Source organism: Pteronotus mesoamericanus, unplaced genomic scaffold (genome assembly GCF_021234165.1).
Source record: "Pteronotus mesoamericanus isolate MK-2021 breed Mesoamerican mustached bat unplaced genomic scaffold, CSHL_Meso_final contig_82, whole genome shotgun sequence".
In the NCBI taxonomy this organism is placed as follows: Eukaryota; Metazoa; Chordata; class Mammalia; order Chiroptera; family Mormoopidae; genus Pteronotus; species Pteronotus mesoamericanus.
The window spans coordinates 4,576,833-4,604,789 of NW_026555265.1; the positions used below are offsets into that span (position 1 = coordinate 4,576,833).

Consider the following 27,957-nt stretch of genomic DNA (forward strand, 5'->3'; position numbering starts at 1 on the left):
AAATCTGTCAAGGAACATAAGTTTTACCTTATTTGCACAAATGAATAGTAGTAATAAATCTGCAACCCCAACTGTCAGTCTGTGCTACTTATTCTACCTTAAATACTTGCAAATTCTTACTCATCTATACAGGCCCAGTTAAGTTCACCCTCTCTTTTAAGGTCTCAGCCTTACAAATGCCACTAAGTAGAACAAACTCCTTCCTATACATATTTTTCAGCACCCTAATTTACCTCTGTAAAATACTTTTAAAATTCTATCACCGTTATTTATACATCTGTTTCCCTGGTTTTAATATAAAATTCTTCAGGAATAGGTCAAGATCATATCAGTCTACACTGCTCTTTAATATAAATTAAAAATCTTGGGACATTTGATGAGGGATTGATTTGTAATTCCAACAGGTCTATAAAATTCCATAATAATGCCAATTTTGGCTAGTTTTGATGATTCCTGGGTAGGGAATGAGTCACGGAAAGGGCAGGGAAGTGGAAGAAAGAAGACAAAAACAAAAATAATCTGAATTACCATAAATAAAAGGCAGGGCTGACCACCCGCAGTTTCACAGATAACTAATCTGAAAGTTGCCTTCTTATATTTCACATATTAAAAAATACCAGAAATAAAGGCACTGGCCCACATTTTTAAAAAAGTTATTAAAAGTAATTTTCTTTTGACTCCTCAACACATGGATTGCACTGTGAAGGCTTTTCTTATCAAAATTCATGTGCTAGATTTTGAATTTGACTTTGTTCAAGGTATATTTAACAGAGATCAAACATAAAATCCCATATGGAACACATGGAAATAATATTTATTTCAATAGATCTCAAGTTTCACTTGATGATAAGCATAAAAGTTAAAGCCATTTTTAGAGGGGTTCTTCCTTAGGTTCTAAACATGAACATTCCCTTTAAAATTTTTTAAATCACAAAAATATTATTTCTTCAGAATAGTAATACATCTAATATTGCATCTGGATAATCCTGCTGTAGGGGAAAATCTCTTGGCAATGCTAAGTGAAATAACAGTACTGGGCCACATTAGAAACTTCTGAGATGTTTTAGAGAAAGGAAGAGAGGGCAGATTATTCATTTAGTTCTCAGAAGTTCCATATTTCTTTGTTGATCTGAAAAGTGGTACGTGTGAACTAAGTGAGTGCTTCTTTCTACATGGCTGATGTGTAAGAAAAACATGTGAGTCTCCCTTGTGACTGGAGTGATTATAAACAAAATGAGTCAGAGCTGGGGATGGAATGACAAAATCTGTGTCCAATATCATGCCCTCCTCTCAGCTCATACTTGAAAATTGCAGTATTGGGGTAAATATTAATACAACAAGAAACCCAATTAGAAGACTGAAAAGAAAGATCCCTGTGCTTACATATTTTCTCACTTTTTTAAAAATAAGAAACTAAATAAAATAAAATACAATAAAGTAAAATAAAATATTTCATTAATGAAATTCATTTTTATTAATATGAAAAATTTTAGATAGCATTTTTGTATATACACTGCCACAAAAAAAATGGTCCCTTTATCTCCTGGGACCCCGCCACCATCATTCATACAAAATGACCAAAGAAGGTTCCAGCTGAGTGAGTCCGATGTTGAAGTTAATTAAAATTAGCAAAGTAGTTTTTGGAAACAAGAGCAACACAGGAGGAGCCCCCTTGCTCCAAGGCCAGATTATAAAAGACGGCTTAATCTCCCCTTCCGTGCAACCTTGTGCTCCTCCTCCTTCCAAATCAGGGACAGGGCCAGTGGATGGTCTGTTCTGACTCTAGAGGGTGATCACAAATGTTTACATTATGCCCTATTCTCTCTCTCCTTTCTTCCTGTATCTTGTCAGTGCAGAGAGGTAGCATTTATAGGAATGAGCCAAGGAGACCTTTGAGACGTGTGAGGGGAAGCACGTCGGAAACTGGGAGACAAGTGCTGGTTGTCATGCTGTGGCTTCTCAGCCCCATGGAGTCATAAATCTGGGCAGGACAAGATGGGTGTCCAATTTGTGAGGTCTGTTAAAGAAGCCTTGGCTACCACAAAGCTACCACCCTAGTGCAACTGAGGTTTTCGATCCCATATTTAGCTCTAGTATTGCCTGCTACCTCATCACATTTAGGTCACAGAGTGAAGAAATGATGAATGGGGGCCTTTGTTGGGAAAACTTTCTGGGCCTGGCAAAGTCTCAGTGGTGGGTGAGGGAACAGACTTGCGGTCTGGTGTCTGTGCCATGAAGTGGAAAGAATATGAAGTCAATGGATCCTCTCTGTAGGTAGGTTTGTCTAAGGCTTGTAAGTCAGTCCTCAGAACTGCTGCCGCCTTTGTGCCCCAGCAGCATCTTTTCATTGCTCATTTTGCATCAGGTCAAACACATGTCTTACCTAAATAAATAACACTATTACCTCAAATAACTGGAAATTTTAAAGAAGATGTCATGTGCTTCTCCCTCACTTATTTTTTCCTTTTGGGGTTTATCAGATAATATGTACTAAGATCATGGTAAGTAAAATGTTTACTGAAAATAAAATATGAATCTGGTAAATAGACTAACAGCTTATAGATACAACTTTTGCAGTTCTCATTGAGCATATTAGAGACTCAAAAAATTTGTACCACTGATTACCTTAGAGAATGGACTATACACTCAGAAGAATTCCTCCTCAAGCACTTACATACCTCCAATTCTTTATACCTTGTACAGATGGGCCAATTCTGTGTCCTCTGTCAGGGGACCTCTCACTCATTTGACAGGCTTCACTTCAGTGTCAACTTCCTGGGGACGTTTTCCTTGGCTCAAGTTATCGGCTAGCTGATCAGTACTCTCATAGTCTTCTTCCCATACTATTTTTAATATTGAAACATGTGTCTTCCTGGCCTATCCCAAAGCTATGAACCATTATGATAGGGATTCTGTCATGTTTAGTATATAATGTTTGCTCTATAAATAAATTAAATATTGAGGCTAGTTTTTTATTGTACAAATGAAACTATCAGCCACAGATAAATAAAAAAGCAGGTAGATCTCCAAATTAGGTGTGTTGGCCTTAGTATTATTAATTCTTATTTGAGGAAACAAATTTGTCTTGTAGGAAATGTTTACCAAGAGAAAACATTAAACTCATACATGCTAAATGCCTTCTTGTCTGATGTGAAGCATGGGGATTGAGGGAAGTGGTTCTAAGACTCACATTTGCCATATAGAAACACAAAGTGAACACATTTGTTACCTCAACAGTAACTTTATTTAATGACTACATACTCTCAATGTCATGCTTCCTCAGAATTCCTAGTTAATGGAATAATATAATAGGCCACCCAAGCTATTTCCCCCCAAAATAAGAAAGGGAGGAAGGAAGGAAGGAAGGGAGGAAGGAAGGAAGAAAAGAAAGAAAGAAAGAAAGAAAGAAAGAAAGAAAGAAAGAAAGAAAGGAAGGAAGGAAGGAAGGAAGGAAGGAAGGAAGGAAGGAAGGAAGGAAGGAAGGAAGGAAGGAAGGAAGGAAGGAAGGAAGAAAGAAAGGAAGGAAGGAAGGAAGAAAGAAAGAAAGAAATAGGGTTACTATACCATGTTCAGAGCAAGTGTCGATTTAGGGTAGGAAGAGATGCATCTCAATATCTATAAATGGTATTTAGCATTATCCTATAGGCCTATGTTTGTCTTAAAAAATACTAATCCATAAAAGTTTAAGAACTATGACAAAAGCCAGGCCCCTAACAAAGAGACCACTTGCATCATTGTGGAAAGAATTACACCACGTGATGTTTGTAAAGACTACACAGACTGGCAGAACACTCTGACAGAATGGGAGCACAAAGATGTTGGAAACTCAGTATCTGTTTCTTATGTTCTGGCACCTCTGTTAAGGAGGGAAGTGGGGATAAAAGCAGCTAGAATAGTAAAGAAAACACTATAAAAATAGAAGAGAGCATCGAACCTGGGCTTTATCTTAAGAAGCACCTGGAACCCAATTTCGACTAATGTGTCATTAAGTACGTGAAACCTGATTTTGGCTAAAAATATTTTCCAGTAAGTCTTAGCCACACTGCATTTCTATCAAAGAGGAAATGTTTCAGCTGAAATAGTATACAAGGACCACATGGATATTCAGGGCAAGTTGCTACTAAAATAACCCCCATGCCATGTGTCACTTCCTACCAACTCTGTTGGTCTGACTTGCAAAACCCTCTGAGAAGACATTGGGCTTAGCAAAATGGCTAGTGTTTAAGGCCAGACATAAAATCGAGAAAGTTTTCCCATTAAGATATGCTGCATCTCACTTTCATGGCTACTTTTAAAGAGGAAGAACAAACGATTGATAGGAGCTTATACGTGACTTAGTAAGAGAATTGATTATTCTTTCTGGAAGTCAAGACCTAAATGTTTTTTAACTCTTTCTGGCATGTGCCTTTTTTTTTCTTTTTCTTTTCTTTTTTTTTTTTAGTTTGTGTGCTCATTCATTTCAGGGAACTTTTTTTTTTATTCAAGGCACTTAAACACAAATAATTACACTTTTTTAAAGGACAAAGAGGACTGGAAGCAGGAAGGGAAAAACATATCTTTCATCTCTACTTCCTTTCTAGTATGTCTTGTTTTTATTCACAAATTCACAATCCATCAGTCCCCCAGTATCTAAGTCTGTGGGTCAATTCTGATCCCCATCTTTTACCTTTACTTCCCTATCCATAAAAAAACACAAATGACTATTAATTTCACTTTCTTAGGATCTCACAGATGTACGCCTCTCTCCTCTTTTCCTAACATGCTACCCCAAATTTTGTTCCTTATTAAAACTTGCTTTACTAATATAGGAGATGAAGTCATGTAGAGAATGAAGGATTACAGATTTGGGGACTATAAATGATTCTGAACATCAAGTCTGAGGAAAAAATATTGAGCCCCTACAGCAGAAAACTGCTCAATAACACTAACACTAAACACTAAAAAACACTGTAAACACACAGTGAATATTAGTAGAAGACCTCAAAGGCATGGCTGTGTGACATTTGTTTGCAGTGTTCAGGGAACAAGGCGAAGCTTGACAAGATGGAAAGTTAAAAGAGTGATTGTAATCTTTACTGCAACACAAATGCCCATATACCTCTATATAAGTAACCAGAGACTGGCCATGGGGTTGGTTTACACAGAAAGGTAAATAAAGGTCAGTAGGAAGGCTCTCATGGGAAGCTCTGAACAACAAGGTAACTGGTAAGAGCAAAATCAGATAAAAAAAATTGAGAAGATAAAAAAAAAAAACTATCAAAGCAATATCCTTATGGTTACTGAATTCACGGAGGATGGCTGCTGGACAAAAGCAGGGACTGTGATGAAACCACAAACTGAAGCTGAAGTCATCCAGGAAGTGTTCAGAGGGCAGGAGGAAGATCGGTAAATCGCTCTGGTGAGACTATGAGAGGGTGTGGGAATTAAAATAAGTGACTCCACAACAAGAAGCATTTGTCTGCTTTGTTTTGTTTTGGTTTAATATCATCGGCATCAGAATTGGCAGTAGATACCCTTGGCAATTTTTGAAAAGTTGGTGGATTTTTTTTAAGTTTTGCAAAACTCATCATATGAATCTTCAATGAAAATCCCATGAAAATGGAAAATTAAATGTTGTAAGTTTATATTGTTCAACAAAAGACTCCAGTGAAGTTATTTAGGTTTCCTTTTATATGATAACAATTTCATATCCTTTCTTCATTATCACCTCTGCCTCCAAGAAGAAAAATGGTGTAGCATACACCAAAGTTAGTTAGATTAATTTTGAGAATTTCAGAAACATTGACGCAGAACAATGGCAACAATCTGAGATATATATATCTATGTAGATATATATATCTATATATATACACTCCAAATAGTAATATATATCTATATACACACACACACACATACACACACACTATATATATTATATACATGTTACATAATATATACATATTTCTATATTATATAAAACCAGAATTGAGAATGAGCTGATCTAGAAAACTAATCTCTGTTCCATTGTCTGTAACTGTGAAGCTATATACATTGCAAAAACTGCTAATTAGCAGTCTAATACTGATACCATTGCTTCCACCCAAAAAAGTACAATTTTGGACCATATTTTCATGTCTACATCAACATCCACATCCGTTTTCAGTTACACACAGGAAATCTCAAGTTTTCTCTAGCACTACAACTGGCCTTGGGATTCTTGCAAAAAGAATGACTTTGGGAAGTTATTTGCCATTTATCTTGCATATCTGATGTCCTTCAGTTCTGTGACCCTGGTTGCTGGTGGCAACAAGAACCATTCTGAACAGATTTGTCCTCATTCATGAAACACTGAACCAGATTTAGCAGTCAAGTAAAATGGCCCACTGATTCACATTTTTCCTGTAATTTCCAGAGGATTCAGGCATGCCGTCTAAATATTGGGACAATGGTGCCCTTGGAAAGGCTCATTCAGGGTCAAGAGCCCTGATGTAACAGTTAAGTTGTGCCTGAGCACAATATACCAACAACAGTAGGGCACTGGGTTCCTTTGACATTTTGCCCAACTCCAAACAGTAATTTTTAAAGCTAGGATAGTTAGAAGCCACATGTATGCAGTCCTTTGTAATTTGAAAAGTACAATACTTACACACCAATATAAAGAAATATCCCCCAGAAAACCCTATAAAGTGAGGAGATCAAGTATAAGTATGCCGCTTTTTTTCATCATAAGAGGAACATCAGTCATAAAGATGTAAAATGATTTGTCCAAAGTCATGCAGCTACAAAGGGAATGAGTGGAGTAATTACTGGATTTCCCGACTCTTCATCCATAATTGTTTGGTTATATCAAGACAGTTCTGCCATAGCCAAGCCAAGTCTAATCAATATCACAAATCCAAAAACTTAAATAGAATGAACATTTTCCAAAGTGCGATCCATTAGTTTTAACAGAAAAGTTAAAATGCTTATGACTTGCCAAGCAAATCTAATCACTTTATATGAATTCGTTCATTTAATCCTCATAATACTTCCAGGAGCTGCTCATTTTTTTCAGACAGGAAAACTGAGACTTATTGTGCTCATTTTCAAGATGATAAACTTGTTCTAGAGGCATTAAATAATTTGCTCAAAGTTACAAAACTATACATGAGAGCTTGACGTGGAATTGTGTATCAAAGCCAAACTCTCTCAAAGTCTGTAAAACATGAAGAATTACTCCTCAAAATGATACAACGTTTAACATTTTGCTTATAATTCCCCAATGTGAAAGAGCAACATGCCCCATCGAGAAGTTTAACAACTGAGATTTAGTTGAAATTTTTCTTGGGCCATATCATATATAATGAACCGCAATGAGAGCAGCCAAGTCCATGAAGATACGTCAACTGAGGAGAAAATTAAAAAACAATTCTGATTTATTACAACTCAGGGAAAAGACAAATAAATATTACAAAAAAAGATCAAAACAAAAATAAACCAATGCCAACAAAAAACACGTGTAATTGTGAACCATTTCTTTCAATGTTCTACTATCTTAGATACTGAAAATCACATAGCCCTTTAGCTGATCAGAGAATGAAATCCAGCACTGTACATCAGTGTTTACATCAAGAACAAAGAGAATCTTTTGAAATGAAACACTAACATACATCCAGAACTGGAAAAATAATCAAGGTTCAGACCACCGTGATTTCCCTTAAGTGACATGGACAATTGGAAGTATTATTGCAATACTTTACCCAGAGGGCTCAGGAAAGTAAGAGGGGGTATGGATTCCACTTCAGATGGGACACACTTTGGGGTGATTACACATTCATCTGCGCCATCGTGCTATGTTGACTGAAAATGGTATTCTCACACCCAGCCTTCTTGTGCTGTCGTAGAACAGTGGGAACAGACACCCAATGGGGCCAAAATTCCCCATATATTAAAGAAAGGAACAAATGACTGAATCATAATCTCTAACTTGAAAATACCACATATTAGAGAAGATAAAGAAAGACAGAGAACAGTGACATCATGCGGGCCTTGATATGGAAACTCAGAACATATAGTCTTGTGGCTACAAAGAACTCTTCAAATCTGGACAGCAGCTATGACGTGTTGGAAAGAACGCTGAAATTGGAGCCTGAAAACTCCACTCTGCCGTTCTCTCAGTGTCTGACTGGACCAACCGTCGAACCTCAGCTTTCTCATAGGGCCCTCATGAGGAAGTGAAGATGTGGTTGTGTGACCATGAAGTATGTTTCCAAGCATGACACAAACAGAAGAGGTAATTTCTTCATGCCCATTGTAATTGCTACCACTCAAAAGCAAAGAGATCCAGTTCAGGAAGCTTAGTGCTGACACATATTTTGTATGTCCTGACTCTGTCTTTGATATGCTGCATGACTTAAAGGAAGAAATTGATCTGATTTTTCTACCACGATTCTTTCCATACATTTAAAAATCAGAAATAATGGTGCTGGCTTCTCGTGTGCAGTTCAATAAAGAAGTCAATATGAGACTGACTCATAAAACAAGTAAGTTATTGATTAAAGAGAAAAAAACACCCCTAAAAAGGAACAGCACTGACATAATTTCAGCCCTATGTTCATGCCTGTCATGACTTAAAAAGTAACAAGACTTACTATACTATGTGGCCAACTCAGACCTTCCTCACTTTCACATTCCGTCATTGCTTTCTACCTCATGTGTCATATCTAGAAAATCTTACTAATCTTACTTGAAGGTTCAATTTTTATTGCTGCTAAATTTTCCACAATTGCCAGATAATCTTTGGAAGCTGATGTTATAATAAGAACTCAAAATAAGAAGTTGCAAATATTCTAACCATTGGCCCTATCAAACAATTCCTGTTCCAAGTGTTGTTTTAAGCAACAGCTTCCACTCCCCATGTCCTACCCCCCAGAGATAAAGGCATGCATGGGTCTGGAACTTATTAAAGGAAACAGAGATCTTAAAGTTTCCAGGACAGAAAGAAACCTCTACATATGCTCTCTTATACCTGCACAATGCATATTTAATATGTGTAAACTCAAAAGCATTTAGAAAAGTACTTTTAGGTCATGTTAATGAACTTTATAGCCAGCATCCATATCATCATTATTAAAGTAAAAATGAGCAATTTAATGTATAAAAATAAAATGTTTATTAATATAGTGAGTAATTTTATAAGGTACAACAATTCTATAAGCTAAACATATTCTTGCATAAACAAAAATTACTCTTTTATATTGCATTTGTATAGAACTTGAAGATTTTCAAAATACTTTCTTCAGTCCTTATAGTAACTTGTTCTACAGATAGAGTAAATATTAGTAGTATTCCCATTTTACAGAAAGGAAAACTGAATTTCAAAGAATTTAAAAATTCTTTTAGAGGTTTTTGGAATCAGTCTATCGCTTTGTATTCAAACTATGTGCCATTTGTGTTTTAAATAATCCTAGTGTAAAATCAATCTCATGCTACAAAATTAGAAATAAAGAGATGAAGCCTGAAAAGAACAACTGTTACAATTCTTCTTGGTTCATATAAGCAAGATGTGAGTGGCATTAATAAATACTAGACAGTCCATTAGAAAAAAAAATGATGATAATGTAATATCCACAACAATTACTCTTCATTGAGTGCTATACCATAAACCAGGTGCTTTTCTTGGCATCTGATATGTACAGGGTCTGGCACAAATAACGCCCCTTTTTTATTACAAAATCTTTTATTACCAAATGATAAGCATGTAATTCTGTAACATAACAATATCACACTCAAGCACACCATATGACATTTTAGGTGAAATGTTCAAATTAAAACTATAAATTATTACACCCACATTGTTACCCTACCGACCACACTCAAGCAGGCATTACTTCTGCTGGACCTTGTATTCTCTCACAAAACCCTCACAACATCAGCATGACTTACCCCTGCTTCACAGAGACTTTAATTTGCTGAGGGTGATAAAATACCATCTCATTTACTTTCTAGATCAGAGTTTCTTAAAATATATCAATCATTCATGGCTTATTACATGTAATGACGAGTTTCAGACTTAAAAGTGATATGGTTTAGGGATATTACATTAACTTGAAATGTAGGTTTAATTATGATTTTCATAGAAATCCCAGTTATGCTCTTAATAATCATGATATTCTTATGGTAATAGAAGCTCTTTGCTGGACTGCCCTGGGTGTTTTATTTCTGCTACCATTCAATTATTAAGGTGCATTTAATCTTGCTTACTTCATACCACTTGCATGTTGTTTATCCTTATTAAACTTTTGATTTTATTATCATTGTTATGTTTGTTACAACTTCAATTTACCAAGATAAAAAGATACATGGTTCTCTAGTGATTCACTGAAACCCACCAGTAGAGACAAAAATAGTAACAAACTCTAGAACTAAAAATAACTGGATAAAAAGGGGTCATTTTTCAAATTAACACTCCTTATAGCAAAAATAATTACATTAAATACTACTGCTTAGAAGCTTATAAAAAGAGCCTCTAAAGAACACATATTATAATTGGAAAGAAAGAAGAATGAACTTCTGGCAAAATTCTACTTGCAAATGACTCTGCAGGATATCACATGACACAATGCAATGGGAAAGAACAATTACTATCACATACTTATACATAATGATATTTTGATTTATAGCTGGATAAATCATTAGAGAGAATCATATCTGGACAATTGGTTCATATGCAAGGGACAAGTGGGGAATGACTTCTTGTTTCTTTGTCACTAAAACCCATGCAGACTTTGGTGCTCTGGCAGAATTCACAATACTGTGTGAATCAGAGCATAGATGTGTTGGAACAAGATGTGCTGAAGTCAAAACGGGTAACAGAGCACTGATTTAATAAATCGGCCGTGAGCACATGCATGTGTGTGTGGCGAAAAAGTGCATATCAAATAAGAGGTCTTAACTAAATACCAATGCATAACGTGCTTTATTCCTAGAGAACAGCTAGTGTTAATAACTTGCACCCTGCTCTTGACCTAGCATTACAGGAAATAGCGAGCATTTTGAATAAAATTGAATCGAAACCATTAGCTTACATCATTTCACAGGACAGTCTTCAGAACCACGTAGCAAGTTTTTTCTAACACTGACGTTAGAGAAGAGAGACGCAGTTTAGAAGAAGAGAGACAGTTTTTGAATTAGTGAGAGATCAACATTTTCTTTAGGTCACTGATAGTGCTACAAAATGCTATTTCTATGTTGCAAAGGGCTTGCTCACTCAGCTTTCTTCTCCAGTATATTCAGTATTTTATACTGCTCAAGGCTATCATTTTAGTGTATACATATCAAATATGTTGTAGGCAAGATACTAGGATTTATTAAAACCAAATTGAGGAGCAAACAATTTGAGAGTTTCATAGTTCAGTAACATTTAATAAATTTGTTTATCAAAAGAAATATTATGTAAGCATTAAAATATATTAAAGCTAGTAGAGACCTTCAAAATTATATATTCCAATCACCTGAATTTAAAAATGCAGATACTGAGACCAAGAAAGGACAATTATCATAAAGTCAGAGTTGGTGACATAGTTAGAATTAGAGCCACAGCTTCCTAATTCCTTACCCAAATACTATTTCCAATACATCCCACCCAACTTCATGTTAGTATTTTTACATTGACTTATAAACCGGGCACCCCCATAAAAAAGCTCTCTTAAAAATTATGATCGAGTGCACAGAATGGCATTTTAAAATACCTAATTATGAGGACTTATCATGGGGAGAAACTCATGTTGTAAGAGTAGTGACAATTCAAATTCAACAAACCTACTGAGTAAGTACCAAGTGCAGAGACACAAACAGTGAAGTCAGCCATGTATGAATATTTAGGACAGAGACTCACATATAATGGTTATTATATGAACCTGGAACATAGGAGGTATTGGTTAAGGGAGTGTCATATTTCTTCTGGGACAAAGGGAGAGAGAAAAGGGGATCATTACTTAGGGAGCATTTTTTTTTCTTATTTTAAATCCTACCTTAATTGGTTTCACATATATAATATCGCAGGTAAAAGTTTATTAAGTACCCTAGTGGGAAAATGGACCAGGATGAAAAACTGTTCATTTATTTGCAAGGAGTTAGATCACTGTATTCCAGAAGGCTCTCCTCTATGGACCTATAAACAGGTGAAAGAGCAACCTGTGGCAACTTCACAAAAGTGCTGGGATACTTTACACTTTGAAAGCAGGAGTAGGAAAGAATACGACTTTCCATGAACCATAGAACAATCCAGTTGATCTACTTAGGTCTCATGTAGCAGTGGTGAAAGTTGACCAGAGATTTTTATTAGAGATCAGAAAGGCTTTTCTGTAGCTTTTTGCAATAAGCATTGGTAACAAAGTTAATCCAGAGTTTTGAGATCAAGTCCACTCAACTTGTACTCAACATCATCATTTTAATTTAAAGATTGTATGAAGAGTCTGCATGAAGACTTCTGGATCTGAACAAGATGGTGTCACCTAATTTCTCTCCTACCTCCCCTTAAGTACACCTAAAACCACTGAACAAACTGCAACAGGCAAACACAAGCAAACTGAGACGTAGCAAGAAGAAGAGATGATGAGGGACCTGGCCCTTAAACACAGTGCTTTATTTCCTGGGATTCCTTTTTGTCTTTCATATGCTCGTGTCACTCAAACAGGACTCTGGAGAAACCTGTTATCTGGCAATGTCAATGGGAGTAGACAATAAAAGATCCCCACTCTCTAAAAAGCATGCTTTCTCCAGTTAAAGGCCAAGGAAGTTAGACATAGCACAATAGAAATGCGTGTGATAGCACCTGCCCTACTACAGCCAAACACCAGGGAATAAAAACATGCACTCACCCCAGCCTTGGTCAGTGGGTTGGGCAGAGAGGCTGGACTTCCACTGCCCTCCTTCCCAGGGGTAGCAGCCACCCCTCCCACTCCCAAATACAGAGTAAAGGAGGAATTTCAGAGGGGAGGAGCCAGATAAAAGGGTCCTTTAAATATTCCTTAGCTATATTTAATGTTAAATATTCTTAAATATGAAGTCCTAGGCAGACTCCCTAACAACCCAATGTGCAAATGAACATTGGCAATAGGTTTCAGAACTGAACTACAATGTAGAATATGGTTGGGTTTCAGATTGGCCTCTGAGTAGCACCCAATTAATTGACACAAATTACACTCGCTCTGCAAAAACTCTGTAAATGAAAGTGTGTTTTCTGAGTATACTGTGATATCCTTGCTAAGAGGAATGTACCCACTTTCAATTCCTAAGCATGGATATTCTAATCAGTTGTTATACACTTAACTAAAAACAGCCATTGGTACTCTGTAACCACAACTAAATTCTTTTTATATTAAATATTTTATTGTTTATGCTATTATAGTTATCCCGATTGCCCGTTTGCCCCGCTCCACACAGCCCACCTCCCCACTCCCACAGTCAGTCCCCACCCTGTTGTCTCTGTCCATGGGTCCTATATATAGGTTCTTTGACTAATCCCTTCACCTTCTTTCAATCAGTAAATTCTTTTTAGATGTCATCTCAGAGACACTTGAGCCAAAAATCAGAAGACTGATGCAGATCATTCATATGGATATTGTTACTGCTAAATATTCTGTGAGTGTGCGCTCCTGCATATGTTTTAAGGCTTCGGTACTGGGTTTTTTTTTTCTCTTTCCTTTTTTGCATTATGTGAGTTACTTATAAGGAGTGTGCTAATAACCCGGGTCTAATATTACATTAACCAGAATTAAGAAACAAGATAGAGAGAGGATTGTATGTATTTTCCCATGACATAGTTTTTACTAATCCACCATCTGTTGGTCAAGACAGATTTTTTTTTTCAATTGTCTCTAAATTTATGTAGGCAAGAGAAAACTAAGCATAGTTTAGGGAGTTTTTAGGAAGTAATTAGAGAAGTTATTAGGAGTGGACACTTTTAGTGATATACTATATTCATTAAAGATATTTTTAGGAATTCTATCAGTTATTACATGAGAGTGAATCACCTTGCCTTCATTAAGTCAATATAAACTATAACTAATTTGAAACACTTAATATTTAATCAGGTATAGAAAAGGACTTTCTGATTTAAAAATTATTTTAGGGAAGAGAATAGGAAGAAAGCTAAAGAAAATTAAAATGACAAAATTATAACCCCTAAATGTAATAATAGTTTTGTTGTTATTAAAGTTTCCTGTGGGTAAAAATTTTAATGGTAGCATAATATTTCATCTTCAGGACGTGCCATCAGTAATTAATTGTTTCCCTATTTTTGAACATTTAAGCTGTTTCTAAGCTTTTGCTACTCTAAATAATATAATACTTACCATTTTTTATTGTTGTTGAATTACAGTTGTCTTCTTTTTCCCCCATTACTCTCCTCCATCCGACCCACCTGAACTCCCACAGTCAATCTTCCCCTGCCCCGCCCCCGCCGTTGAGTCCTTTGTCCCTGGGTCCTTCATACATGTTCCTTGACACCCTTTCCCCTTCTTTCCCTGTTATCCCCCGTCCCCTTCCCCTCTGGTCACTAAGACAAATTCTGATTTCATGAGATCTTGGAGTCTTGTTAAGTCTGGGTTGGAAAATATATTAAATCTTATTTATGTCAACATTCCTTTAATGCTTGAACATTAAATGCAACCTTCCTGTTAAGCATTCGTCTGACTCATGCTCGGAACCTTCCTCTGGGGTTCCTTGTTATATCTGACCAGATGCTAGGGTTAGGAAAGTCTTCTGTGTCTGAACCGAGGTCTTGTTCTCTGGAACTGCTGTTATTTGGTCCTAGCTTTTCAATTGTTCGGTGCCACTAAAATCAAGAATGACTGTCTCCGATGCTGATTTTTTTTAAAACTCTTTTTTTTTTTTTCTTTTTTGTTTAGTCTACTCATCCCCATTTCACTGTTTCTCAAATAATATAGTCATGGGTCTTTTATCTATCTTTTTGTGCTTTTTGAACATGGCCCAGTTTATCCTGTATCTCTTAAAGTGCTACCAAATTAAGCACTAGTGTGACCTTCTTGAAAGGTTTACTTTAAAGTGATTGACTATCATCCAAATATGAAGACCAGCATCAGACATATTGGAAGTACTTGCTTTTTTACGGCCTTTTAAACTCCACTGCTCTCCATTCTATTTTTTATTCCATTACATTATCTCATCACTCTTTCTTTTCCACAGGTAGATTGTTGGCTCTCTGTACCAGTCCACTAAAGTGTTTTATAATCCCTGGCTGGCAAAGATAAAAGAGCTCTAATAAGTCATCTGGTCCAATGTTGCCCTTGTCCATCAAAGCCTAGAGAGTAAAGTTAATGACAGAACTGGAGCCTAAATTGCTTGATTCCTAGCCTCATAACCCTCTACATTTTATTTGAGCTCTTCTCCCATTTACCTGTTATACAAGAAGCAGGCTCACTTTTGGTGTTTGTGATGGTATGTTTGTTGATTTCCAAACCTAGGCCATCTCCCATGGGAACTCAAGATGTGTTGGTCTATGGGGAGAGATTTTCTTTATTAACACAAAACAGAGAAGGTTTGGAATGTGTTTGAACAGAGTCCCATTTTTTTTGAGAAATACAAAGAAGAAGCCACAATCTCATGGAAATTGTGAAATCAGAGGGCTGAAGAATGTGGTGGTGAGGAGAACAAAAGGACTTTTCTTGACACAACAGAAAAAAAGTACCAAGTTCCCATTAAGAAGGGGGTTTCTGTTTTGGCCCAGTAGTGACAAGGGGCTGGTCAGCATGCTCTCCAAGGCATAGCGGACTGGACATGAAGTCAGAGGCTCAACCACTGAACAGATCAAGTTCTTGTTTCATGTGTTCCCAAGTTTTCTGAACCTACTATATGTGCTAACATCATCTTAGTTTATCATGATAAAGACGCCAATTATTTTGCCTTTCAGCTTCTCTCGCAAGTTTGCCCTCTGCCTAAAAACTATACAGCAAGGAACAAGTACATCTATATCAGGGCTGAACTAGGTGAGCCACCATCTTTTTCTGGTTTTTTTTGTTTGTTTATTAACTTCTCACAAGAACCCTGTGAAGCAGACATGACTACCATCCCTATTTTCCAGATAAAAACCTCAGGTTTGCATGGGTGAGCTTTGTGTGTCATACTATGAATAAAAGGCAGGACTTTTATGACCATAGAAGTGGGTTTTGATGTTAAGACCCAGTAAGTTATTCTGATCGTCCTAAAGTTGTTTTAACACATTGCAGCTGTATGAAGTGAAGGATATTTTATTTTTGCTTTTATGTACATGATTTAGTCTTCTACTGGGATTTTATTTTTTCCTCTTCCTCATTCCTCATCTTTTCTGTATGTTTATCCCTCACACATGACTTTTAAAAATATTTTCTCATTTTATCTTTATATCAACTCCATGAGGTAGTTTCATCATCATTATTATTATTTTTTGTTATCTATCTTTTCGCAGACATAGATATTGAGTCACACATTGGGTAGGTAACTTGACAAACTGCAAAAGGAAAGGTCGAACTACATCTGGTATTTCAAAGGAACCTAAAATGGCGTAATGGCATTTCCCTTAACAAGCTTAAAAAGTCACTAAAACCGCAATTTACTTGGACTTAGCTTTGAGGTGGTATACAAATATTTTATAACTATAATTAAGGTAAAATTCCCTAAAGGCACCATTTCATATACTCTCATATATTGATTTTTTCAAGCCTCAGAATAGTATATATTATTTTTTAAAATGTAATCAATCAAATTTATCCTAAAAATATCCTACACCCAGGAGTAAATTAATTCTCCAAATTTTCCATTGTACCTACTGCCAACGTTTTCTCTTTCTTAGTCCATTTTTCCTATCTAAAAGTTAAAAATCACCAGCTAAATGAAATTTCTCATATACCATAAACCTTATCTCCTTTCCATATCCAATTCCATTGTTTTGAAACAAAACACCCTTGAATTGCCACCACATAATCTGTTATAGTCCGACTGTTTGTAATTCCTATGTTGATTTTGTAATTCCTCCCCCCACCCCCTCAAATTCCTCTGCTGAAACCTAGCCTCCAAGCTACCAGTATCAGGAGGTGGGGCCTTGGGGAAGTGATTGGGTCAGGAAGGCAGAGCGGTCTTGACTGGGATTAGTGCCCTTATGAAAGAGGACCCAGAAAGCTCCCTGCCCCCTTCCACCATGTGGGGTTACAGGGAAAACGTGGCTCTCTAGGAAGCAGGCCTCCTGCCAGCTGGCCTTCCTGCAGCCAGAAATGTGAAAAATCAATGTTTGTTGTTTTTCAGCTACCCAGTCTATGGGTATTCTGTTTTAGCAGGCTGAGCAGGCTGAGAGTTCCTCTGACGCTCTCCCCACCTCTATGCCATTCTTCTTTCCTCTGACCCCTCTCATACAGAGGTCTGACCACTTTCCAGACCTCTATAGCTTGGCGTTTTGGGTTTCAGTCAAGCTCCCTTCCATGAATATATGTGGCCTATATTAATTCTGGAGTTTGGAGCTCAGGACTAAAAGGTGCTTGTTTGCATTGCTAAAGCAGCCTGTCCTGTCCTGTCCTGTTCAGACAACAAGTAGAGGGAAGCCAGGCCCTTGGGCCTCTCCTGCAAGCTGAATGAGTGCAGTCAGAGGGGAGGGCCAGCTGTGGGATATGAGCCCAGTGATTTGCATCCTGGAGAAAGGGGTTCTATTTCCAACGGATTTCCCCTCAGAAAAGGTGTCAAGCTATAGCGAAATTTTGTCATAAATATCATGATTCATCAGTGGGCACATTGCCATCTAGAGTATATTGTCAAAAATTGATTTTTTACTTGTCCAACTTTAATGTCCAGTTATCTTAAATATGGCTAAGTGTTTAAATCCGTGGTTCTCCATGTTGGATGATTCTGACCCCCTGGAGACATTTTGCAACGCACGAAGATATTTATTGTTGTCACAGACTGGAGCAGGGCAGAGTGTGCTGAAACTGTTATCTAGTACGTATCAGCCCGAGTTGCTGCTAACCATGCTAAAATGCACAGAGCAGCCTACCACAACAAAGAATAATTCATCCCAAATATCAATAACCCAAGGTTGAGAAACTCCAGCTTAAATGCCTATTGACCTGAAACATGCAGACTATACAGTGTAACTGAGCCCTCAATAATCCTATGAAAATCATGGTGGACCATTAAAGTCCCTGTCCCTAGTGGCATGTGCTAGAATCAAATGCTGATTGTTGATCCTGGATTCAATCTGAAAAATATTATTAAGAAATAGTTCTTGCTTCAGTGGGGAAATAATTAGTATGGTGTTCTGGATCAGTCTTTGATACTATAATTTGAGATCATTTTTTAAAACAGCCAAATTTGGTTTTAAGGTAATTCACTGTGTCTGTAGTCCTAATTATGTGTTGATTTCTTCATGCAAGCCTATTGATCTTGGCAAAGTGAAATCTAAAAATCTAGCATTCAAGCAAAAATAAATTGAAATTGGCTCAATTAACTTTATGATTCAGGGTTTGTTAACAATTTCTCTGTTTTGTTTTGGATTTATTTATTTTATTCTATCTTTTGTTTTTTTTTCTGTTCCTTTCCAGAGTTCCAGGATAATTGCACTGCAATCTTCATCAGTGTCCCGTTACTTGCACAAAAATTGAACCCGTTATTTGTAGATAATGAATTCCAGAGGGATCATTCTGATAGCCCTGAACTTCTGGAAAATCTGACATCTTGGATCTCCCTCTATCTGGCTCTTATGCCTTCACTTCCCTTCCAAAGAAGATTCTTTGCCTTATTAATTTTCATTAGGTTTATAGGGGAACAGCATGGACCAGGTTCCATTTCTGAGTTTTCTTCCCCCCAGAAGTGGGCAGAATAGTACTGCAAGGAGCAACATTGCATAAGCAGATAGTAGCTTTTGTTTTCAGGGTCTATTCCATTTAGCAAACAATGTCAGTGGCATGCTGAGTGTTTCAGTTTTGTTGAGTTTATGTTTTCAGTGTACGCATCACAAGTAGTGGGGATCAGCAATGTTACAGAGGTGAGAGATTAGGGTTCTTGAATTCTAATCTTGGTTCTTGCATTAAATTGCTAGATAAATGTGGACTACTTGATTCTCTTTTAGGCTTAATTATCCCCTCTATAACATGAATGTGTCAGGGAGCAGCTGAAGAAAGACAGGGAGCTGAGAGGGAGGGAAATACCTTCCCCAACATATGCCCAAGTCTTACACAAAGCACATGAATAAAAGTGACACAAAACAAGTCAAAAAAGCAGACGCCTGTGTCTGTTTATTAAATTGAATAAGAAGGCGGTGAAAGACAAATACCATATGATCTCACCTATAAGTGGAACCTAATCCACAAAACAAACAAGCGAGCAAAATACAAAGAGAGACATGGAAATAAAAAACAAACTGACAGTGGCCAGAGGGGAAGAGGGAGGAGGATAACAGGGCAAAGAAAGGAAAGGGTCATCAAGGAACATGTATAAAGGACCCGTGGACAAAGACAACAGTGGTGGAGGGGCGGATTGAATGTGGGAGATGGAGAGTACTGGGTAGGGGAGAGTAATGGCGAGAAAATTGGGACAACTGTAACTGAACGATAATAAACAAATTTTTTTAAAAGAAGCTGTATGGCATGGCCCTCATTGTATTGGAGCCAGGAACTTGACATTGCCCCTATGGCAGCTACATTTCTCTTCCCTCTATTGACCCTCTTAACCCTCTCGTTTTCAGGTGTAATTTCATTATGTAGGTCGCCAATGGGACAAAGGATGGGGCAAGGGAGGAAGAAAGACAGAAATAATTATAGAAAACTAAGTAAAGCAGAAAGGAATGTAGTCAAGTGAAATTGGCTGCTCCCAACAATTGTCTGTTGCCGTCAGCAGTTCTAAAAACTGAAAACCATACATGTCACGCTCAAGTGTGCTACTCAAAAGGCTAAATCTGAATCATTTTTTTCAAAGGATGTGCCTGGGCCATTTGACAAATGAGGGCCTGGTCTCATGGAAATCACATAGCCTGGAAGTCAGACAGCAAGAAAAGAGGGATAAATAAAAGGAAGGAAAAAGAATGACAGGAGAAAAGCTGAAATGGAAAAAAAAAGAAAAGGCAGGAGAAATTATTTTTCCCAGTGAGAAATGCGAAATTTTCCACCAGACAACTATGACTCTTGGCTGAGCGGTCCATCTATCATGTGAATGAAAATGTCGGCTTGGCGGTGCAGTGCAGGAAGCTCTCTGTCTTGTGTCTGCACTGTCTCAGAAGGTGAACGGCCCACTGCACGTCTCAGACGCACCACTGGTTAGCCACACTGCCCCTTTACCAGAGTCTGCCGTGCCTATTTACAAAGGTAGCCATGGCCATGACAGAGTCTGGAAAGAGAATATCTGCATTCCGGACCCAGCATTCCTTGCTGACCCACATTGATTTGTCATGGAACCTCTGAGGCCAGTGTTGTTAGTTATTAAGTGACAAGGATTGACTTCTTCATGATCTCTAAGGGATCTTTGAGCTGTGGCATTTTTTTATAGCTGCAATCATGGCCACCCCACACCCTTGCTAGAGCACATTCCTTGCGCGGAATATGGTACTCATCCCTCCCTCTCTCACCCCTACTTCACTGCTCAAAAGCAACTATTTTACCTGAAAAGTGGGAGTTGAACAAAGATGTTCTCTTGGAGTCCCTACAAGCTCTAAGATCCCTGACTCTAAGAAACCCACAGTTTACTCAATTCCTTAGCAATACAAAAGAACCATTATTACACCAAATCTGATGAGTTTTCCTTTAGGGGAACCACCCTCCTTTCAGAATTTCTCAAGCCCCACCCATGGAGCAAACCAACATTTTATCAAACATTCCCAAAATAATTCCACAGGGCTATCATTTTGGAGTTTATCAGGGAGCAAATGATATCAGTGACAGAATATATTTGATTCTCAAAGATGGGATCAGTGAAGAGAGACAAGTAGTTTATTACTTTTATTAAAACCTGTAAGGGAATCCTTGAGTCACCAGACTGAGATAGGAGAAAACTTATAAACAGTTGCTACCGTCATTTAATTGAATTTTAAGCCTCTGTGGCACTTTTTGTAATTGAAATGAATAAAGAGCCAACTAGGCCTTCAAATGGACACCTCCCCATGAGGGGACAATTGGGATTCTAGCTCCTTAGCACACAGGAGCAAAGAGCTGACTGGAAGAAGAATCACCCAGGGTTCCTTCCTGAGGAGTGGGGCAGACAGAAAGATGGTGACTCAGGGACTCGGATGATTCAAGCCTCAGAAAAGGCTCAATTGTGAGAAGGGGGAAAAAAAGCCTCATCCCCTGAGGAAATAACCACCAGGAAGCTTTTAGAACAGCTATTTCAAGAAGACATAAACTCAACCTCCAATTTGAAATAATTTGGAGAACAAAAGGCACATAGTCTACATACAGGTAAAAAGAGGTTTAAATATGGGATTTGAGAAAGGTTTTTATTCAGAACTAACAGCATCTATATCATGCAGTTGTGGCCTAAGGTTTCATTTTGTTGTTGTTGTTGTTGTTGTTGTTGTTAAGGTATTCATCTAGAAAGAGACAGAAGTTCATAAAACAGAATAAAAGTGAGAAAACTCCTTGAGCTTGCTTTTTTTTCCCTTTTATTTTCTAGAAACCACTAATAGAATAGATTATGGTTAAGAAAAAGGGGGTTTAGACAGATGACTGTAGGAAGGAAATAAAATTGACAAACTTAATTTCATTTTCTTTTTGTTCCCCTTAATCCCGAGACCAAAAAAATCAAGGTCAAGTGGCACAAAACACCAACTCAGAAGCAAAGCATGCAGGGGCAAGCTTGTTTTAAATAAAATAAAAATAAATAAATAAAGGCACTTTTTTAATCCTTAAATGTCTTGAACAGCAGGAGAGAAACAGATAACTGTTAAAGTATTCAGATTATAAAGTACACTGATTTAAAAAAAAAAAAGGGCTCTCTCTTCATTCCTTTAAATTCAACAAATGTAAAAAAGCAAACACAATGTGTCAAGGATTTTCTGAAACATGGTTTTAGGTAATAAGAATTAAATAAGGAAAAAAACAAATGGAGAGGGAAGGAAAGGAAGTTTGCAACACCAGCCAGAACTTGCAAGTGGAAAAGAATCGCAAGGGAAACAATCTGTAGTCCTTTATTAACTCTCTCCCCCAACCCACCAGTCAGGAAACCAAATAACCAGTTTGAGGCCACCATGCACAATCTTTCTCCACAAGACGTCATGCACAAGGAACCGAGCTATTATTTATTCAACAAATAGATACTGAGCATTAACTGTTATTGCCCTCTATTTTAGGTATTTGAGGAAAAAATAGATTCTGAGGATCCAACTCAAACCTACTGAACCCAAATCTCTAATTTCAAATTGCATTTTTAATGCCCAGATGATCAATAATAATCATCCATCTAATAATCATCCAGATCTGGGAACTCCTACTCAAGCAGATATAACAATGACAAAAACACTTCTTGATCTCAAGGAGCTCACATAAGTGATAGGCAGCTATATGCATTTCCCCAAAACAAGATAAAAAAATAAAACATGGTATGAGAGAAACTCATTCTTTGCTGTGGACATTTAGAGGAGTGAGACATGACGGATTGTTAGGAGTTACACAGGGAGTGAAAGAGGACCTCACAGAAATAGGTACATTTGTCTTAGTATAGTTATCATTTCAACGCATAGAAAAGGAAAAATCTATTAGACCTAATAAGCAGAAACTTGCTGCCAGTGTTAAGAGAGAAAGAGGCCCTGTCCTGGGTGCTTTACATAAATCTCCTCTGACACCCAACCCAAACCAGTCAGGAAAGTCCTATCATCTCCCCATTTTGCAGAAGGGGCGAGTAAAGCTCAGAAACTGTATGAAATGCGTTCACAGTCACATAGCCAGAGATTGAGGAACTGAAGTTCAACCCCAGAACTATCTCATTTCAGAGACTACATGCCTCCCAAAGAAGAATAAACAAAGCCCAGATGTGCAAAAGTGTCAGACATATAAGACCAGGCATCCATCGTTGCCTCTGGCTGGAGGGTGGCAGAGTTGGGGGAGGTAGGGCCAATTCAGCTAAGCAGAATGAGGCTGTAGATGCTGTGTTAAACTATGTGGGCTTTATACAGGAGCAAGGGGAAACCACTGAAGGTTTCTCAGAGAACACTATGATAAAAGCTTCATTTTTGGTTTTGGACTATGAATCATGAATTATATCTTACAATAGGAAATGATAAAAATCAAAAGCTTGAATAGTCTTGCCTTGCCTTTAAACAAACAAGGAGAGCTAAGAGCCAGGTGGAACTGTTGCCTTGTAGATATTCAGATGAATTCCCAACATGCCAGGACATAAAGAAGATTCTACAGAGCCGGCCTTAAGAAAAATGCAATGTGTGTCTGCTGTCCTGCAGGACAAGGATCGGCTCATCACTGGAGCTGTCCAAATCTGGCAGAAAGATAGCCCTGGAGACTACAGCGTTCTCAGGGACCCGAGGCGGCCCCATGGGGCAGAGGGCACAGCACAGGCATAGGCATCCGTTACTGGCAGAGCCCAGACTCTTGAATCCTGGTCCTGGGCTCATTTCATCAAATCAAATCATGTGACATTGGGCAAGCCCCTTTCCCTCTCTCAGTCTCCCTTTCCTTGTCTATGAAATGAGAAATGGACCTGAACCAGACTCAGATTTTACAGTTTTCAATTTTTCCCCTCCAACACACCAGCAAAAAGGATCTGCTTCCATCAGTGGTTCAGCACCTGGGTTTTGTGTGTGGCTGGAGGAGCGGTGCGGGGGACAGCATCTCCCAAGAGCTTCCACAGTTTGTAAAGCCCTAGCTGAAAATAACTGTATATTTCCTTATCTCTAGGAAGCCTGCTAGTTCTGACTGTATTATAAGATTTGCAATTCTGAAATCCTGGCTGCAAAGTCCTTATTGAATTCAATCTGGCCCAAGAATATCTTTTTCAAGTGCAAACTGGATCTTTGATCAAAAGTAATTCAACCATAACATGATCATTTCCAAGCATATGCAGGGAATGCCCCATTCTATCATCAGGAAATGAATATTTTAGGATCCATGCCTGTCAAACCTGAGGATATTCTGTTATTATTTGAGATTTTTTTATTTACTCTCAAAAGATAGTGTGTATGTGTGAAATTCCTTGTAAGCTAAGCAAAAGCTAAACTTGTGGAGGGAAGGGAGAGAACAATCATGCACCATACTCAACATTCATGAAAATACTCCTGCAAACTCCAACCATCAGAAATGAATTTCCAAAGAGATTATAAATTATATGGATCCAAAAAACATTGTCTGTACGAGCAGGGATGAATATGGAGGAGAATCAAGATTTGTTCTGCTCTCAGAAACATTCCTGGTATTTTTTTTTTAATTAATCCATATATTTTTAAAAGAACTTTTAAGCTTCATTGGTTCATCAGACCGCACCTAGTAAGTAGTTCAACCACAGAGTGCCCATGAATGACTAACTCTTGTAATCAATTCGCTGCAACAGTTTGAGGCATGTTAAACCTATGGCTTCACCTTCTTTGACCTCCAGCCAAGGGGCAGGGGAATGATGAATGTTAACTTTTACAATGAAGCAAGCTTAATTACAGAACCAAAGAAATGTGCATTTTGTTATCTCCTAGGTATTTATTTTCATAGGACCTGAGAAAAGAAAATCTGCCCAAGACAAAACTATCAGCAAGACTACCAGCCTCAATCTGAGATTCCTAGGAAAGTATGCTGAGGATCACATGGATTCTCCTTTGGGAACTAGCTTAGTGTATCGTCAGCTGTCAGGTACTCAGGTCCCCTCTCTGCCTACCATTGATTGATTTTCGTAAGATGACCAAAAATTGTCCACTCATTAAAAAGAAATCAGATTTATACTTAATATATGCTTTTGCAAATCTTTCAAGAGGCACAAGTAAGTAGAAGACAAATCCTGGAAAGGATTCTGACTCCCTCCTTATTTCTTGCCCGCGATAACATAGTGAACTCCAGCACCTTAGCCCCAGCACTGGGAGTTTTAAGCATTTGTCTCTGTTATGATTTCCTGAACTCCACCAACAACTGCAAATCTACCAAGCATCCTATCACCTGTGAGCGGAGAGATCTTCAAGGAGGAGCTACAAAACGCACCTGCATATCTGTACATGGTGTGTATTTTCACCACCCCAAAAAAGCAGCCGGGCCCATTGGCTGGCACGAGCTGCCACTTCTCCAACAGCTGTAGACAAGACATTGATATATTGACACAGAAAGGCAGAAAGGGGGAGAAAGTGCAAGTTAAGAGCAACATGAGTGAGTAAGAGTGGGAGTGGGGTTGAGAAACACAAGCTAAAGTCTTTCTGCTGAAGCATCCAGATAGGTCTACAAAACTGTTAATACAGGGGAAATGTTCATATACACCGTATACCTTCTGACACTAAGTTCTGGAACACTTAATAGACAGAAATAAAAACAGAAAGAGATCACTGGGCATCTGATGTTGAAAAACCCAGTCCAGTGCTTACCTCCAGAAACAGAAAGCCTTAGTGAGATTGCCTCACAAAGATTTCACCTTTTCCAAGCATTCCATCCCTTTAATCTTTGATCTTAGTATTTTGTAGATGCAGGGGAAGAGATGGATGTTTCAGAGCAAGCCTACTTTTAACTCTGCTGCTTTAAGAATGCTTTTTTCTTTTCTTTTCTTTTTTTAACTTCAGAGGAAGGGTGCAGACTAGTGTGTAAGAAGGATGAAGTGGGGACAGCAGAGAAAATGGTGTGAGTCTACACCAAGAAATGAAGCGAGAGAAGCCGCTACGCTAGACTCAGTTCTGACAGTCTCAAGAATTAGTGCTTAGTGGGGACTTTAAATCAGTACAGTCCCTTTTGAGAGAGAGGTTAATTGCAATAGATCTAATATCTTTCCCAAGTTCATCTAGTGTTGGTTACAGAGTTCTTGGAACCAGATACCTGAATCCACAAACAAAAGACAGAAACATTAAAGGATTACTATGGCCTTGTCGTATTGTTTGATCGTGATTCCTCCAACTTTATTCTTCTTTCTCAAGATTGCTGTGGTTACTCGGGTCTCTTTTGGTTCCATATAAGTTTTTCAAATATTTGTTCTAGTTCTCTGAGATATGCCATTGATATCTTAATAAGAAACGCATTGAATCTATCGATTACTTTGGGTAGTAGAGACATTTTCATGATGTTAATTCCTCTTGTCCATGAGCACATTGTAAGCTTCCACTTATGTCTATCTTCTGCAATTACTTTCTCTCGTGTCTTATAATTTTCCAAGTACAAGTCTTTTACATTCTTAATTAAATTTATTCCAAAGTATTCTATTTTATTTTTTGATGTAATTGCAAATGGGATTGTTTTGTTAGTTTCCCTTTCTGATAGTTCATTATTGGTATGCAACAATGCAACTGTTTTCTGGATATTTATTTTGTATCCTGCCACTTTACTGAATTCATCTATCATCTCTAATAATTTTCATGGTGGAATTTTTAGGGTCTCCTATAAAAGCCGTGATATTTACACAATGGAATACTATTTTACTATTTGGCTGTACAAAAAAGAAGGAGGAGGAGAGGACGAGGAAGAGGAAGAAGAAGAAGAGGAGGAGGGGGAGGAGAAAGAGGAAGATCATCTTACCTTTTGCAACAGCATGAATGGACCTGGAGAGTATCATGCTAAGTGAAATAAGCCAGTCAGAGAAAGACAAATACCATATGATTGCACTTATATGTGGAATCTAATGAACAAAATAAACAAATAAAATAGAAACAGACTCATAAATATATAGAACAGACTGGCAACTGTCAGAGGGGAGGAAAGTTGCGGGCCCGTGAAAAAGGTGCAAGGATTGAGCAAAAGAAAAAAAAACTTATAAACACAGACAACAATAAGGTGATTATCAGAAAGAAAGAGTAGTGGAGGGGAGGTAGAAGAGGGTAAAGGGGGACGTTTTTAAATGGTGTTAGGAGACTTGGGGTGGTGAACACAATACAATATACAGATGATGTATTATAGAACTGTACACCTGAACCTATATAATTTTATTAACCAATGTCACTCCAATAAATTAATTTTTTTTTAAGAGACATTAGAGACTCAAACTAGCAAGGAGGCAAGAACAGTGAGGAGGGCTCAAGAGAGCACCTGGAGGCATAGGGAGCGTTAGGTGTGCGCTCTAGGTACCTTGATGTAGGCTCGTTGCAGGTAGTTGTAGGGCACTCGTCGCTGGAAGTCGCTGCGCACATCCTCGCTGACGCGGTGGCGGGATGCGGGGCCCCCGAGGCGCTGGGTCTGGCAGCTGCGGTAGCAGCGCGCCCGCTCCAGCAAGGCGCGGAAGAAGGGCAGCTCGGCCCCGGGCCCAGCGCCGGGGGGCGCGAGCGGGCTGCGGGCGGCGCAGTGGCGGGCGCAACGCGCGCGGATCTCCCGCAGGCGCTGGTGGCTGCGCAGCGCTGCTTCCAAGTCCCGCACCGCAACCTCGTAGTCCCCGCTATAGTAGGCGGTCACGCCGCTGGCGTAGAGCTGGTCAAAGGGCTGCAGAGGCCCCGGCTGCGACTCCAGCTCCGGGCGCTGGCTCTCCAGGGGGCCGCCCCACAGTGGCGGCGGTAGCTGCAACACCACCAGCAGCAGCAGCGGCAGCGGCAGCGGCAGCGGCGCCCAGATGCGCTCCCGCATTCTCCGCCGCGGAGAGACGCAGGACGGCCACGCTCCGCAGACGGGTCCCGGCACCTGGAGTCCCGGCTTCTCCTCCGGCCTCCGCGGGTAAGAGCGCTGGCCCTGCCGCGATCTGGCTGTCCTGCCAGCCCCAGGTGACCGCCGGCGCTCGGAGGACTAGGAGGCGGAGGCCAGTCGGCCGGCAGCTCTTAAAAGAGACGCCCACAGCTCACACGCTCCTCCTGCTGCCCGGAGCCTTCGAGAGCTTTTCGCCGGCGCTCAGCGCGCGCCCTGCCGGCTCCGGGCCGCAGCCGCG

The 27,957-nt window shown here is 38.8% G+C and overlaps 1 protein-coding gene across 1 annotated transcript in view; it reads right to left on the reverse strand.

The window, feature by feature from the left end:
- The window catches only part of P3H2 (prolyl 3-hydroxylase 2), a 157,303-nt gene extending 129,546 nt beyond the window's left edge, over positions 1-27,757 (reverse strand). Inside the window, exon 1 of the mRNA XM_054585122.1 lies at positions 27,174-27,757. Coding sequence (XP_054441097.1) covers positions 27,174-27,662 — 489 coding nt within the window. The 5' untranslated portion in view covers positions 27,663-27,757. The remainder of the gene's footprint in view (positions 1-27,173) is intronic.
- Between the last annotated feature and the right edge of the window lie 200 nt (positions 27,758-27,957).